Here is a 15,618-nt window from a genome sequence, read left to right on the forward strand (position 1 = left end):
GGTGCCTTGAGTGTGCCGGGGGCATGCTGGGGCGCTCGCCCCGTGCACGCCACGCCAGCATGCCGGGGGCATGGGCAGTGCTGCCAAGCCCCTGTCAAGCCACCTTTGTGCTTGAGCGCAGAAGGAGCCAGGGCTGCATGCTGCTGGACAGCCTGGCCACCACCCAAACGGTCACCAAACCACCGTCCTGCACCAGAACAAAACTCGGGCAAGATGCCGCCCCCTCGTCCTGCACACTGCGGGGGGCTTTGCCATCCTGCCGCTCCTACACCCCTCACCCACTTAAACCAGATATTTTTGGCTTCTGGGAGAATTCCCCCAGCTCCTGACCCATCGCATGAGGGTGCTGACCCTGTCTGATGTGGCTTGGTGAGGAGGACCACAACTCCCTGTGCCATCCCCGCCGTTGTGGCTCCCCGTCTCCCCTGCCTTCACTCAGCTGCCTCCAGCTCCCATGCTGCCTGCAGTCCCTCTGCAGCTACTGGCCCGACACGCTGCAGCCAGCCCTGGTAGCCTGTCCCTGCTCTGGGGCCAAATGGCACCTTGGGGTCTCTCTCCTTTCAGTGGAGTGGAGCTGCTCCCCCACCTTCTCGCCACCACTGGGGGAGGCCGTGATCGACAAGCTGAAGAACCTGCACTTCACCATCCGGGGGCTGGTGTCGGTGAGCTCTCGGGGTGCCCCACGGGGGTCCGGGCTGCGGGGGGAGAGCCCATGGCCAGGAAAAGCCGCTGGCCATGGTGCAGCCCGTGGGGTTGTTCTCTGCAGCCGATGCGCGGAGGGGTTGGGGCATCATTTCGAGCGGGAGGAATAGGATTGTGCCACAGTGGTGTTCAGCAGAGCCCGTGGGCAGAGCTAGGATTGTGGGGCTGGGAGAGGCATCTGTCTGTCCCTGCATGGCCGTGGCTGCCCTGGCAATGGGGAAACGCCCTGCACGGGGCGCCTGGGGACTCTCAAGTGAAAGGCAGAACGGGCCCATTCACCGAGCGCCTGATTTATCCTCTGTCCCTCACCCTGCTCCCATCTCCACCCGTGCTCCTCCTGGGCAATAAATCAGTGGCTTGTTCTTCTGCCACCTGCACAGATTGACCCCCCACACCAGCCCCGTCGCTCATTGGAGAGGGGGGACCAGCCCTGTCTCCCTCTCTGGGAGCTTGGCAAGGTCACAGGCTGGTTGGGGCCAGGGCTCCCCGCTGTTTTATCTCCTTGAGAACCGCAGGGGCCACGCTGCCTGTCAGCTGTCCCCTCCCCGGGGGCTGCCATCCTGCCCCTGGTACGCATTGGACAGGCGGGGTGAGATGGGGCGGGATGGGGACCACGGCAGGGTGGAGCTTGTGGTGGGAACACAGGGAGATGCTGGGATGGATGGGGTTGCCCTTACCAGGGCGGTGCAGTGCCGAAGTTCCTGGGCAGGCAGGCAGGCAGGCTTGAGGAGCGGAGGAAGCCCTCCATGTGGTTAGAGGGGCTCAGCCAAAGCAGGGCGCTGGAGCCACTGTCGGGGCGGGAGAGCTGCCCTGGTGCGCGGCAGGATGGGGCTCGAGTGGAGCCCGGAGCAGCGCTGCTGCAAGGAGCTGGCCCGAGCCCATCAATCATGCTTTCAGAGCTGCTTCGCAGGCTCCTGTCCGCCTCCATGAGTGCCTGGAGGCCTTGCAACATCTGGCAGCTTGACTGAGCTTTAATCAGAGGCCTTTAATCACTGTCGCCATGCCACAAGCCCTCGACAGCGTTGGGCCAGCTCCCTCTCCAGAGGCCGGATCCTTGCACGTCCCAGCGGGAAGGCAGCATCCTGACCCTCCAGGCTGTGGAAGCCCCATGTCTTTGGGGCCGGAACATCTCCTGGCAAGGGGCATTCCAATGTCCCATCTTTACTCCGCCTCCCCCCAAAACCAGCCGCCCAGGCTGTGGGGAATTCTATAGCATCTGATAACAAGAGCTTTGTACAACTGGGGGAGGTCAGAGCCGGTGACCGGGAGTGCGGGCTCCCAGTTTAGTACTCCTTGTGGTGTACTGGGCTACAGGGGGATCCTCCTTCCCTCGCACGCCCAGCTGGGAGAGGTGCCGGTGCCCTGAGTGTGGCTTCCCTCCTCGCAGGGCACGGCTTACTACGTCCAGGTGTCCGCCTACAACATGAAGGGCTGGGGTCCTCCGCAAGCCTCCGTGCCCCCTTTCGCCATCCCTTCCAGTAAGTACCACTGGGAACACCCACGGGAGCCGACGTCGGCTGCGGGATGGATGGGGGGCCGCGGCAGCTCCCCGTGCCATCAGGGGACCCTCTCGCTGCTGGGAAGGGGTCTAGTGGACTCGGGAACAGAGGCAGCATTTGGAGTCTCAGGCCAAGCAGGGAGGCTGTGCCCGGGGTTCCGGGATGCTGCCTCCAGCCAATAGGAGCTTTGCCAAATATTAATTTTTCAACCTGAAATTCTCCTGGCTGCCTGGTAAAGTCTGAGCCATTTTAGGCCACCTGGATCAGCTCATCCTAAGGAGGAAGCTAGGAGAGAGGATGTTTTGCTTTCTCAGTTAAAAGGAAAGCAATGCCATCTCCTCTGTAGGAAGGAAAAACACCTCTGGGGTTTTTAGCAGAGGTTTGTAATTTAGCGCAGAGCAGCTTTTGGGAGGGGTCAGTCCTTACCACCTCAACGGCATCTGCCCCGAAGCAGCCAAGCTTATGCAAAACCACCGTTGGCACGAGCTGAGGGCAGATGTGGTGGGATGCCCCAGCTGAGCCCCTGGAGATGCCCCCCGGGGCTCGGAGCTGTCCTGGGTGGCAGTGGGCCTGCAGCCCTCCCTGTGCCACCGCAGGCTCTCATCCATCCATCCAGCCCAGCCCCGGGGACCTGCGTTCCCTGGCGGTGAGCTGGGATGGGGGTCAAGAGCCCCACCAGAGAACGGCTCTGGGCTGTCAGCACTCGCCTCCCCGTGCTGGCAGCAGGGGAAGCGGGGGAAAAGCCACTCAGTTTCACACAAGGCACCCCAGGGTGCAGAGGGAGACAGGCTGGGAGGACTCAACGGGAAGGAGCAGCTGCAAAGGGTGAAGTTCAGGGCTGAGCAGGCTCTGAGGTGGCCTCTGCCCCTCGTCACCGGTCCCAAGATGGGTCTGCGCTGTGTGGTGGTCCCGCAGGATCTGCGCTGTTGGATGCGTAAGGAGAGGCCCCACGCACACCTGGGGAGGCTGAGCCCGTCCCAACGAGCGGGCAGCAGGGCAGTGGGCACGCGGCCCCTGCCGCCACGCTTGCAGGCGGCGAGGGACCAGGCACGCTGCTGCACGTGAGCAGTGGATGCACCACGTCTGGGTCAAGGTGCAGGTCTGACAGCACGAGAACAGCAATGGGGCCAGAGGAGTGCAGGCACCATGCGTAGCTCTAGCTGCAGCTACACGAGCGCTGTAGCACTGCTTTGGAAAGATGCAAAAATACATTTGCCTGTATATGAATGCATATAGCGAGCCTACCCGTGCACTGCATTGCCCTGGCTTTACCCTGTCCTGGTAGCGGGTGTTGGTCATGTTTGCACCCACTTTAAAGCCACTTTGCCATCCCTCATGGGTCACATTCCCCATGACCGAGATCCACACGGCATCAACGCAGAGTGCAGCTGAAGTGAATCAGACATGAGTGGGTTTTATTTATTTTTATCTCCATGAATATTTCTCCCTTCATAAAGATCCCTCCCTGGCCCAGCAGAATATAGTCAGGCACCTCCCTGGGTGTTTTTAAAGCTCCTAAAAATAGTGGCGAGCCCCAGCCAAAGTTAACAGAGCTGAACTTTCCATGGAAAACAGCAGCAGGCAGGACACAGGGGGTGTTTAAAGCAATTAATGTAAAGCTAACGTAGAAGCGCCAGCAGGTCCCCAGCCCCACTCGTGGTCCTGCTGCCATCTCGCAACGGGTGGAGCTGGCAGGAGAGCTTATTTATGTGTTTGCCGAGGTGAGCCCAGCTCTCGGCACTCGCCTGGAGAAAGCTGCAGCTCTGGGGAAGACCTGGAGGAAGACGCTGGAAAGAATTTTATTTTTTAAGGCCAGTGAAGTGCGGCAGCAACAGACAGGACCTTGTTCTTTCCCTCTGCCATGTCCCCACCATTGCTGCGGGGTGGCTGGTGCCCGTGGGGTGCTGTGCAGAGCCAGGGTGCTCCTGGGAAGAGGGGCGCAAAACCGGGGATCTCCCAAAGCCCAGCCCACCCAGAGGTGCCCAGCACCCATGACTGCTGCCGTGCCATGCTGTGCCATGCCGTGCCTGTGGGACGCATAGGTGGGTTGCCGGGAGGTGACCTGCCATGGGCAGGAGGGGACAGGAAGCCCTCTTTCTCCCAGGCTGAGGGGTAGGTGCTGGGGGTGATGCTGGTCTGTCTCCCACAGACTGGCGGGAGTACGATGGCCGGGCTCCTCGGCGAAGGGGACAAGCTGAAGCTCTGGACCATCTGCTGGGCCAGGTGAAGACCGTCCACCAGCACTGCGTTTGCCACGGTGAGTGCATGGCACGGTGCTGCAGGGAGGCTGGGGTGGGGGATCCAGCTGGGCCCCCCAGGGTTGTGACATGGGCTGGGGGGCTGGGGTGGCACCAGGAGTAGGTCTGTCCCACGGATGAACATAGCAGGGAGACAGCTCCGGCAGTGGAGACCTTGGCAGAGCCTTCCCACCGGGTTGGCATGCTGTGCCACGGGCTGCCGGCACGGCCCTTTGTGTGCTGCTGCAGCATCCTCTGCTCTCTGCTCCCCAGAGCCCTGCAAGAACCAGCCCCAGAGCAGGAAGCACTCCGTCTCCAAGAGCCTCAAGCATCTCTTCCATCCCGGCAGCAAGTTTCTCAAGACACTGAAGCGGTGAGAGACTGATGTGTGGGGGTGGTGGAGAGCCCGTCTCCTGGCAGGAGCACAGGGCTGCCCGTCCTGGGCGCAGCCGGGAGCTGCATGCACAAGCCAGGGAGCGGGGGGTGCTCAGAGGTGGGTCCTTGCCTGCAGCGAGCTGGTAGTATCAGTGGAGATGAGTCCCATTGCCCAGAAATCAAATGTTTCTCCTTGGTGTTTCCATTTGGACTGGCCAAGCTGTGCCTGTACTGGGATCCCTGCACCACCTCCGAGCATCACCCAACACTCCACCCCCCTCTAGATCCCACCAGCCACCTTCACGCTTGGCCTCCAGGCATCCCAGCATGTCTCCTGCACAGGCCTGGCCCCATCGCCCTCCCTTGTGCTGGCCGGGGCAACAGCCATGGCATCAGCTGTGGCATTGGCCAGGCTCGCCTTGCTGGCAGCATTGGGTTCCTGTTCCTGCTCCTCTACTGGCCATGTCCCTCTTCTGCCATGGGCTATTGGAGAGGAGCTGAGACCTGGGGCAGGTCTGGGAAATGAAGCTGGCAGCCAGGGGTGACACTGAAGTCTGTCTTCCCTCCCATGCAGGGGCCTCTACCTGACAGCCATCTTCTACAAGGACGAAAACATCCTAGTGACCCATGAAGACCAGATCCCCGTGGTGGAGATTGATGACACCTACTCCTGCCTGCTCATGCAGGATTTTCTCTGGTTCACCAAGGTGGGTGGCCCAGGGACCCTGTGCTGTGCGCTCGGGCACGGCAGCAGTGTGTCTCCTGACACATCTCTATCTGCCTGGCCACCACCCCGGATGCTGCTGAGATGATGGCCACCACGATCTGCAGAGCGCCTTTGTTGCAGCACCTTCCTCAGTGCTGCCCGCGCAGGCAGCTGTGCCCATCGTGCATGGGGCGCTGCGGGGCTCTCGCCGGGGCTGGTTGGGTCTGATTTGGGGCTGGAAGCAGCGTCAGGGGCACCCCATGTGCACAAAGTGAGCACAAGCTACTCCAGCTACTCGCACCAGATGACACAACATCTGGTGGCTCCTGGGCTTCCTGTCGTTGCCTCCGGGACCTCCGCTGCGCCTCTGCCCTCCCGTGCTCCGTGGGACAGAGCGATGCCAAGAGCCAGTCGCAGCCCAGGAGCGCCGGGGTGAGCCAAGCGGGCATCGTGCACCACCGCTGCCTTCGGCTGGCAGCAGCTCCCCCTCTGCCCCAGGCACTGGGGCTTGGCAGCGCACAGGCTTGCTGCTCACCGGGGTTCAGCATGAACCAAGAAACCACCAGGGAACGATATTTCTACCCCAGCCCCTGGAAGCCCAAAGGTGGGCGATGGACCGGTGCCACGCTGGGCAGGCTGCGTGCCATGACGGGTGGGCGGTGGACCAGTGCCGCACGGGGCAGGCTGCGTGCCACGACGGGTGGGCACTGCCTCTCCGCAGGGATGCCAGTGGCTTCTCAGCTGTTTAACTGCTTCACTGTAGCATCCTGCCGCGGCAGCTCTGCCTCTGTTGTACAGAGCAGGACATGCTGCCTGGTCCTCTGCTGTCAGTAGGCTTAGGGAAAGGGCAGGTGGGCAGCTCAGGGGCAAAATCTTTTGCTGGATGGTCCTTATCTACTGAGAGAGAGAAGGCTATCTTATCCCTCCTTCTCTTGGCTATCTTCTACTCAAACTTAAGAAGGTCTCAGTCCTAGATGAGACAGATATCTGAGCGGACACGGCATGGTGCTTCCCTCAGGTACAGGCTCTGGAGGCATCTTGGGGTGCCTGTGGCGTAGGAAATCGCACCCCTGCTGAGATGTGGTGTGTGCAGGTGCACGTTCCTAATCCAGCTCAAACAGAAAGGCAGACAGATTTCCCCAGAACACCTTTGTGTGAACCAGCTGCAGGCAGTGGTGGCCGGTGGTGACGGCCCTTTGGTGTGCTGCAGGTGTCGTGCATGTGGGACGAGATCCTGTGGCTGCGGCAGTGTGTCACCGTCTCCCAGTCGTCCTGTTCCTGCATCCTGCAGACACGCTTCAAGATGCTGCTGGCCATCTCACAAATGCAGGTGAGGGTGGGCCTGGCAGGGAGCGAGCGCTTTTTGGGGGGCATTGTGGGCTGGGCTCCCTTGGGAGCAGCACGTGCGTGTACCACAGCCAGGAAAACCCCAGGCTCTGCCAGTCCTGCCCAAGGCTCGGTCAGCGGCAGGACCGGGTGCCCCTGCCTTGTCCTCCCTAGCAGGACTCTGGTTGTGGGGCGATGGGGTGTCAGGCTTCATGGCAATCATCTCGTGCAGAGGGACGAGGGGCTGTCAATGGGTGCTTTGCTGGGCAGGCTGGTTTCCAGCAGGCAGAGGGGAGACCCCCAGTCATGTCCTGGCTGCCCAGGCCCACAGAGCACTGCGCCTCAAGGATGTCCCCTGACCCGCTGCTTTCTCTTGCCCTCTCATCCCATCACACAGGGGCTGCTGGGCATCCAGGACCTGGGGCAGGTCTTCTTCGAGCCTGTCAAAGACAAACAGGGCAACATCCTCATTGTCACCCTGAAGGAGGTGAAGACCAACCAGACCTTCGAGAGTGTCCGCTGGGTTCCCATCTGCAAGCTGCAGACCAGCCGCAAGTCCGTGTCTTCCCCAGAGGAGCCCACTGCTCTGGACACACTGCTGATCTCCATCCAGGTGCTGTGCCAGTGCTGTCGCGGCAGGGGATTGCAGTGGGCTCTTTTGCTGGACCAGCAGTGCTTCCTGCTCCCTCTTGGGCTGGAAAGGCCATGGCAGAGCCCGGGCTACCAAGGGTTTGGTCCTGGCTGCAGGCAGAGGGGGAGCAGAGCCCAACCAGCCTTCCAAAACCCTGTTGCTTCAAGGGGAAACATCAGGCTGGTGCCGGATTCATCCTGGCAGCACCAGATTGTACGTGCTCTGCCGCTTCCCCTCTGTTGGCTGGGCTGGCCGTGCCACAGCAGCCGGCATGAGGGCAGGAGAGAGCCCTGCTGTGATGGCTTGCTCAATCCAGCAGTGCCTTTCTCCTCAGGACAAGCTGGCTTACCACCAGCGGAGCAGCCATGCCCTCTCCCCGGGCCTCTACCTGGGTTACTTGAAGCTCTGCAGCGCCGTGGATCAGATCCGAGTGCTGGTGCCGGAGCAGCTCCCCAACATCCTGTGCCATGTCAAGATTCGCTCCAACCCCAACATCTCCAGGTGGGGCTTGCAGGGCAGCTCACCTGGGGCAGCCAGGCTCCTCTGTCCCATCCAGCTTAAGAGCACCCATCACCTCCTGCTTCTGCTCTCGGGCTCTTGGCAGCAGCATAATATTCCCTTTCAGCCCCACTGCCTGCCATGCAGGGCAGCCTGGAGCTGCAGCAAACCAAGGTCCCCCTCTACCTCCGCAACTCCCTCGTGCCTTGGGGTGCTGCACCATCTGGGGAGGAACATCTGAGCAAACACAGCTCTCATAGCAATTGCATGTTCAGGTCCACCCTGAGCTGCTCCCTTCTGCACGTGTCTGTCTCTCCCTTCTCCAGGGAGGAGTGGGAATGGCTGCAGAAGATGGCCAGCATGGAGGAGCCCGTTCCTGAGGAGCCAGAGGCTGAGACCTCCCAGAACCACTTGTTTCAGGAGCTCCAAGTGGCCATCAAGGAGCTGATGACACTGGTCAACATTCCATTGCAAGAGGTACAGGCAGGTGCCAAGGTCTGGGGAGGAGGGAGGGGAAGGAGCCGTGCAGCACTGTGCTGGTCACCGCAGCAGGCAGGGTACCGCAGCCCCTGGTCCCTCTGGCAGCCTGAAGCATCAATCAGATTTTAGTCCCGTGCAAATAGAAGGCAAGTGGTGGACAACCAGCATCTGAACCGTCTGCCTGCCCAGGGACAGTGTCCACAGGAGCTGTTTGTCTTACCCTTACATGTACCTCCGAAGCAAGGGTGGTGAATCTGGGTTTGCGTTACTGCCTGTCATGTGGTTTGGTCCTGGGCTCAGCCAGCCTTTGCAGCACGAGACTGGCCCAGCTCTGCGCCTCCAAAGCACGACGGTCCCTGGCCAGCCATGGGATGGAGCTGCAGCCTCCTGGGCCAGACTGCACGGGGAGAAATCCCTCCTCCACCATGCTGAGTATTCACTGGGAAGGTGTCCACCAGCCCCAGTGCCAGGCATGTGCCTCTGGCCAGGCAGCTGTGAGGGCACCTCTCTGAGCAGGGCTGAGACTATGGCTGGTGGCACCTCTTCTCTGAGACCCTGTTGTAGTGACTTTGACCAGTAGTTTATAGACTTTTAGGAGAAGTAAGAGAGAAAGAGGGGTGTGCAGACTATGACAGAAGCAAGGAGCCTCTGGCTGTGTGCTGAAACAGCAGTGTCCCCTGGCTGCGGGTTGTCCCTGAGGGCTCCTCTGTGGATGAAGACTCAGTGGAGGACCCACCAGGTGATGTTTGCAGCTGTTACCTCCAGTGTCTTCTTGCAGGCCAAAGATTTCCGTTTGTACAGCCAAGAGGTGCTGGACTTTGGAGGCCAGGTCTCCTTCCTGCTGCTGCTGCCGCCATCAGACGACGTCTGCACTGCTCCGGGCCAGAACAACCCCTACACCCCTCGCTCCGGCTTCCTCACGCTGCCGCTACAGATCTTCGAGCTAGGTGAGGAGACAGAATGCCAAAACCCAACCTTGCTGGTCTTGTCCTCTGAGACCTCCCGAGAGCTGGGATGGGCAGTGAGGTGGGCTGGAGCTCCTTTACCTCCCGCTGGAGAGGAGGGATGGAGGGGGATGCTAAGGGCTCTCCGGGTGGGCTAGAGTGTTGCCTCCTCCCTGTGTTGGGTGAGTGCGGAGGAGCCCGTTAGGGTATCCACAGCAAGGGACCTGACATTTTTCATTCCCTTCCTAGTCCACTTCTTCACATACGACCGGGAGTTCATCACTCAGTACTGCCAGGTGTCCGCCCTCCTGGAGCTGGAGTCGCTCCTCTCTCAGCAGAGCCTCAGGGAGGCCTTCTCCGACACTGAGCTCTCCACCGCGAAGCAGAGGCACCAGCAGGTTCAGGACTACATCCAGGTACGTGGAGCAGGACTGCACTGGGAGGGAGCTAGGCTCAATGGTGCCCATGGGCCAAGGCCAGGACAGTCATGCCCTGGATGGGCTGCAGGAGCATCCCCACCGGGGCTGTTCACTGGTGTTCCTGTCTGTGACCCCATGGCGTTTCTCCGACACGGCAGACAGACAGCAGCAGCAGGCAGGGCTTCGTCTAGCAACTTCTGACTGCCATGATCACCTAAAAAATCCTGATTAGATAGCCGGAGGGTCCTGCTCTGCAGGTCCCCACCTTGCTAGAAAAGGGCCTGGAAGTGCATTTTGGGATGGACATGTGAAAGAGCACCCCATGCCACCCCTTTCCCAGCACCCCTGCCTGCAGCAGGCAGGTCCTGCTGAACCGGCAGTTGCTGGTGGTCAAAGCAGCATCTTCCCACCCAAGAGCACTTTCTTGGGACTTCCTGACTCGGGGATTCCCCTCCTCGGGGATTTCCCTGAAGCTTTCACCTCTTGGGAAGGGTGTGGGGGGAGACCCTGTGTTGTGCTGTGGGGGTTTTTTTGTTGCTGTCGTTTGCTTTTTGAAAGGGATCCTTCGTTTCCTATTTTGGCAGCAAATGGAGGAGATCTGGCGCGAGATGCGCTGGATTATGGATGCCCTGCAACACGCCCGGTACAAGCAGCCCTCCTGTGGGGTGTCTCTCAGTGGCTTCCTCAGTGAGGCCGGCAGTGCAATGAAGGAGAAAACCCGATCCACCTCGTCCCACCTCGACTACCTTCCCTCCCCGGCACCCTCGCCAGAGACCAGCCGTAAGCTCAACTCTGGTAAGGACCTGGCTTTGTAAAGCTCCTGCCTGGTGGGCTCAGGGGTGCCTGTGCTCGGGGGAATGGGAGGGCTGCTCTGTCTGGCTGCACCATGGGGGTGCAGGCAGGGCCAGCATCGGGAGTGTGGGCAGGGCAGTCGGTCTCAGCTGGGGCAGGATCTGCTCTGCCCGTGCCTTGGTGAGCACAGCACGGGTGTACAGCAAGGGTGTACAGCATTTACCGCTCAGGGGCTTCCTTGGATGCCATCTGGTGCAAACCCTCAGCCGGGGTTGCTGACAGCAAGGCTGAGCCCCTCTGCTTCTCTTACGCCCCTCGCAGACTCGCACGGGCTGTCGGACGAGGAGGGCTCCTCAGAGGTGTTCCTGGCCACCGACAGCGACTACGACTCCAGCAGGGCGCAGAGCCCGAAGGAGCTCGACCTGGTGTACTCCTCGGGGCCCGAGTGCTGCAGCAGGAGAGTCGCCCGCACGCTCCGGGACAGCGCCCCGGACGTCCTGCAGACCCATGAGCTCAAGACCCCACCGCCGCCGCCACTGCCACCGGAGGAGCCCCGACCACCCCCCGAGCTCTACGACAGTGATTTCGTCCTGCCCAGCCGACAGATCGAGCTGCTGCGCATCACGGAGAAGCGGCAGGCGTACTGCGTTCGAACCAGCAGCCTGGACTTCCCCAAGCCGCTCTGCCAGGTGGCCAGAAAGTCCTGCCCTGGCTCTGTCGACAGCTCCCCGACAGAGAGCAGGACCGCGGGCCACTGCAGCCAGCTCAGGCTGGGGACTGGCTCAATGCCCAGCCCCGAGCACGGCCAGGGTGGGCAGGGCTCTGAGCCTATCTTCCGGACGCGCTCGGTTGAGTGGACTCAGAGCTTCCAGGATCAGCCAGAGCAGCCCGGGTGCTTGGCCGACCGAGGGAAGAAGCTGGGCTCTGTCACATTGTGGGTCTGCCCTCAGTACGAAACCGGACTCTCCAAAGAGACCAGTGTCAAGGTACCGGAGCCTGCAAAGGGCAGCGTTGCGGCTCTGCCGTGCCCGGATGGAAAGGGCTGGCAGGATGGGGAGGCAGGCAACGAGGGCTCACGTGCCCCTTGCCTGGCACTGCCCTCTCCATCCTCCACTGTCCGGGGGTGAGGTCCCCTGGAGACGCGCGGCACTTGCGCCCCACATCCCTTTGTCTCTGCAGTAGTGACGAGGCTCCCAGCAGCACGGGATGGGACGCGTGGCTCTACGGGAGCGATAGCCGCTGCTGCGGAGGGGAGGAGCCAGGGCCACGGGTAGGGTATTTTTGGGGGACAAGGCAGCGCAGCCGTGCTTCAGCGCTCTGTCTGTGGTTCAGCGCCTGACAGCAGATTAGTGCCAGCTAGGGTGAGCAGGGAGTGAGCAAAGGTCACATTGATGGGTTCCCCTCGCCACATCCTGGTGTTGAAACACATCAGCCCCCTGGCAGAAATCCGGCTGTCACCCCCCTGCCCTGTCTCCGACACTCCCACAGCCTCTCCTCCCCGGGTCTCTGCTCCCCTCCCTCCAGCCCTGTGTGCCTTTGGGGAAGGCAGAGCGGGAGCCGCTCGCCTCCAGCCCGTGAGGGCGAGCAGGCAGAGCTGCCTCCTTGCTGCAGGCATTAGGGTCCACCAGAGCCGCTGTGCGACCGGGTTCCTCTCCGTGAGGGCTTTGCTGCTGAGAGCTGACCCCCCACTCTGATCACCCTCACCTGCTCCGGGTGGGATCCCCCATAGAGGAGGACCCCCAGGGCACACATCTTGGTCGGGTCCCCCTCCGGCTCTGCCACCTCCTTTGCTCCCAGCCACGAAGCTCCTTCCCCTGTTGAAATTTCCCTTCTGACATTCCCGGTGCCCAGAGCGGAGTCTGACAAAGCAGCCCGAGCACAGCCTGCCCATAAAATGGCAGAGGAAGGACAGAGCCAACAGGCTGATGGGTTTTATTGCTTGGGAGTTTTGATAGCCGGTTTCTCCGCACCCAGCGGGGACGTTAGAAGCAGAGGGGAATCTGACTCGCAGTATTTATTTTCCATTTGAGAAATTACCATAGATTTCTGTGCAACTGAAGCGCAGCCCTCGGGTTCCTGGCGGGCTGCCCACGTGGCTTTTGAAGTTGCAAAGCTCTGGACATGCCTGTTTGAAAGCGTTTTACGATGTTCTTCTCGAAGAAAGCCGAGTTCAAAGGAAAGACTCCTCGGCTGGCGTAAATCAGCTGAGCCCTGCGATGATTGTTCGGAGCTGGCAGGGTTCACGTGGGCCGAGGGCTCGGACCACCCTGCCAGGGCACTGCTCACGGCACTCCGCAAGCCCTTACGGGTGTGCCAAAGGAAACCGTCGCCTTGCCCAGGCAAGGACCGAAGTCCCGCTTTGGGCCTTTGAAGTCAAGTAGCGGGCTCCCGACAGTTGTTAGCAGCCAGAGCCCAGATGAGCTCGTTTTCTCAGCCGTATTCGGGATTGAGAGGGCAGTCCCCAGGAAAGCAGAGAAGGAGAGCGAGGGTAGCTGTTGGTGGGAGAACCCCGAGCTTGTGAATGGCACGAAATTCAGTGCTGCTTCCCAAAGGGGCTTCAGCTCAGCACCGTTAGTTTGGCAGAGCTGTTGTTGGTTCAGCTGGTCTGACGGTCTGGATCCTGCTCGCGAGAGGGACTTTACGCAGATGCCTCAGTGGTGCCAGGAGCAGGGCTGGGGCTGAGCCCTCTCTGGCCGCAGGTAATGGGATGGTGGGGCAGCCTGAGCGGAGCGGGCGAGCCGTAGGTGACACATGCAAGAGTTGAGCTATAAGGACTCAGAGAGGGCAGTGGAGGCAAGAAAGCTGTGCCTGAGTTGGGGCCCCGGCATGCCCGGCATCCCTGGGCACAGTGTGCCCGTGGCTCCGCACCGGGCTGCTGCCGCTCGCTCACTGGGCACCTTTGGGGCGACTGTTCCTCTGCCCTAATGATCACCGCTGTAGGACACGCTGAGTGCTGCCTCTGGCCCCTGGTTCCTCCTTGTTCCTCCCCCTTACCATCCATCTCTCCCACCTTTGTCTTTCCGCAGCTGCACATCACCAGCCAGACATCCGCTGGGGAGGTGGTGAAGCTGGTGGTGCTTGAGATGAACGACATCTCCCGCGGCGTGCTGGGCGGCTCGGCTGCCTTCTGCTATGGCGAGGAGCAGCTGGAGCACTTCGGACTGGTGTTCGCCTCCGACGAGAGCGAGCGGTGGCTTCCCGATGACTTCTTGCCTCTGTCCCTCCAAACTACCCGGCCCGAGGGGCGGTTCTACGTCCGGATCAAGGAGACGTCCCCTCTGGTGCTCCAGTACGGGCCAGCGACCACTGTATGAGAGGAGGAGAGCCGGCCGGGCGGCGCAGGGACCTCAGCTTCCAGAGAGCAGACAACTCGTCTCTGATGCTTCCTTCTTCCACAGACACCCTCTCATCAGGCGTCCGTGCGGTGGAATGGGATCATACTGGGCTGTGTGTTATTTGTTTGTGTTTGTTTTTTTTTTTTTTTTTTTAACCAAAGAGACATCGAGACTCAGTTTTTCTGACTGCAGAAGAGGAGGGTGGAGTGCGGACACCTCAGAGCTTGGGAGGAATCTCTGCAGGAATGGAATTTTTGAAAGTAAACATTTTTAAGGGGAAAGGGGGGGAGAGAGAGGAAAAATATTACAAGAAGCAGCAGCAATACCTTTTTTTTTTTCTTTCTTCTTTTTCTGAAAAGCCTTGTTTGGGATTCACTGAAGGCAAAGCCACAGAGGATTGCTGGGGAGGGTTCTGGTGTCAATGGGGAGAGGGCACAAGTCACAGGGACAGCACTGAGAAGGGTGTTTTCCTATCTGCCCTCCTTTCACTGTACCTGGAGAAAAAATTCTTGCACATAGTTCTTGGAACAAAATGATATTATTTTTTTCCTGAAAAAAAATTAATTGTGCTAGAGACACTGGAGTTGTGTAAGAGGTGAAGACCCTTTGACTTGTTTTAAAGGCAAAAGGAACCCACGCAGCCAGCCCCACGCACACACAGACATGCACACAGCTGTGTTGATACCACCACTAGAGGTTTGCTATAGGGCATCTACTGCAACACCCTGCGCACCACCCTGGGATTTCCTTTGCTCCTCAGTTGCCGTTTTGTTCTGGTGATTGTGCTCGGCCTCTCTTGTATGTCCTATAGCATGCCATTTTGTTAGCCACTAGGTCTCTTGTTAACAAGATTATTTTTCTGATCTCCTGTGGTCCATAGTAAAGATGACTGCTGCTGACTGCTTATCACTCTTTTCCTTCTTGCGGCTCAGTGTGTAGTGTTCCTTCATTCCCCAAATTAGCCCTCATTTCAAGGGCTGGGTTCATCTTTCCCAGGAGCGTTTAATGGGATGCTTTCCACCCCGTGGAGGTTTACATTAACACGCAAATTGCATGTGTGGGAGCAAAGTGCAAGTTAAAAATGTTTTTCTGGGCTTCGTTGCTCTGTAACGCAGTAAAATAAGCTTTGGCATGCAAAGACAGCCACCTCCACGTGGTGTTGGAAACGCAGTGGTTGTAGGGCCCGAGCATCTGCAGTTAAATGCATTAATCCGGTCCTGCAGCCTCCACCGAGGGAAGAACACCAGGAGAAGAGCGTGGAAGGCAGCGAGAGCTCACAGCTGCATTGCAGCTGGCGCAAACATTTTCAAGCGAGGGGCAGCAAGCAAGGTGCGAGGCTGGCGGTCCTTCGCAAGGTGAGGCTCGTGTTGCTGATGCCCCTGCAGCAGCCAGCTCGCTCGCCTTCTCTCTGCATGGAGGGGTCGGGGCTGGGCAGCAGACCCCCATCCCTGGGTGCCGGGATGAAGGCAGGGGCTCTGCGGGCAGCTGCGCGGGGTCTGCCTGCTGGCTGCCCTCGCTCCTCAGAGGTTCGTCGTTCCTCGCCTTGCTGCGGAGAGCCAATGGCACACTGTGCGGTGCGGGCAGGAATATATCCCAGCACGAGCCCTTCACCGCCCCATGTCAAAGCCACTCTGAAGGGGAGGATCATGTGCCAGCCCTTCAGCTGCTGCAAAT

General features: G+C 60.1%; 1 protein-coding gene across 4 annotated transcripts in view; it reads left to right on the forward strand.

The window, feature by feature from the left end:
- The window catches only part of LOC142416257 (ankyrin repeat and fibronectin type-III domain-containing protein 1-like), a 257,068-nt gene extending 242,299 nt beyond the window's left edge, over positions 1 to 14,769 (forward strand). For all 4 annotated transcript variants that reach the window (XM_075515582.1, XM_075515581.1, XM_075515585.1 and 1 more), the window contains 14 exons: positions 565 to 662; positions 2,090 to 2,180; positions 4,351 to 4,458; positions 4,712 to 4,811; positions 5,388 to 5,520; positions 6,730 to 6,849; positions 7,243 to 7,458; positions 7,811 to 7,977; positions 8,301 to 8,451; positions 9,233 to 9,401; positions 9,648 to 9,814; positions 10,402 to 10,612; positions 10,931 to 11,595; positions 13,636 to 14,769. In XM_075515582.1, the coding sequence (XP_075371697.1) occupies positions 565 to 662; positions 2,090 to 2,180; positions 4,351 to 4,458; positions 4,712 to 4,811; positions 5,388 to 5,520; positions 6,730 to 6,849; positions 7,243 to 7,458; positions 7,811 to 7,977; positions 8,301 to 8,451; positions 9,233 to 9,401; positions 9,648 to 9,814; positions 10,402 to 10,612; positions 10,931 to 11,595; positions 13,636 to 13,923 (2,684 nt within the window). In that variant the 3' untranslated portion in view covers positions 13,924 to 14,769. The remainder of the gene's footprint in view (positions 1 to 564; positions 663 to 2,089; positions 2,181 to 4,350; positions 4,459 to 4,711; positions 4,812 to 5,387; positions 5,521 to 6,729; positions 6,850 to 7,242; positions 7,459 to 7,810; positions 7,978 to 8,300; positions 8,452 to 9,232; positions 9,402 to 9,647; positions 9,815 to 10,401; positions 10,613 to 10,930; positions 11,596 to 13,635) is intronic.
- Positions 14,770 to 15,618: the final 849 nt, after the last annotated feature.

This window comes from Mycteria americana, chromosome 12 (genome assembly GCF_035582795.1).
Source record: "Mycteria americana isolate JAX WOST 10 ecotype Jacksonville Zoo and Gardens chromosome 12, USCA_MyAme_1.0, whole genome shotgun sequence".
Lineage (NCBI taxonomy): Eukaryota > Metazoa > Chordata > Aves > Ciconiiformes > Ciconiidae > Mycteria > Mycteria americana.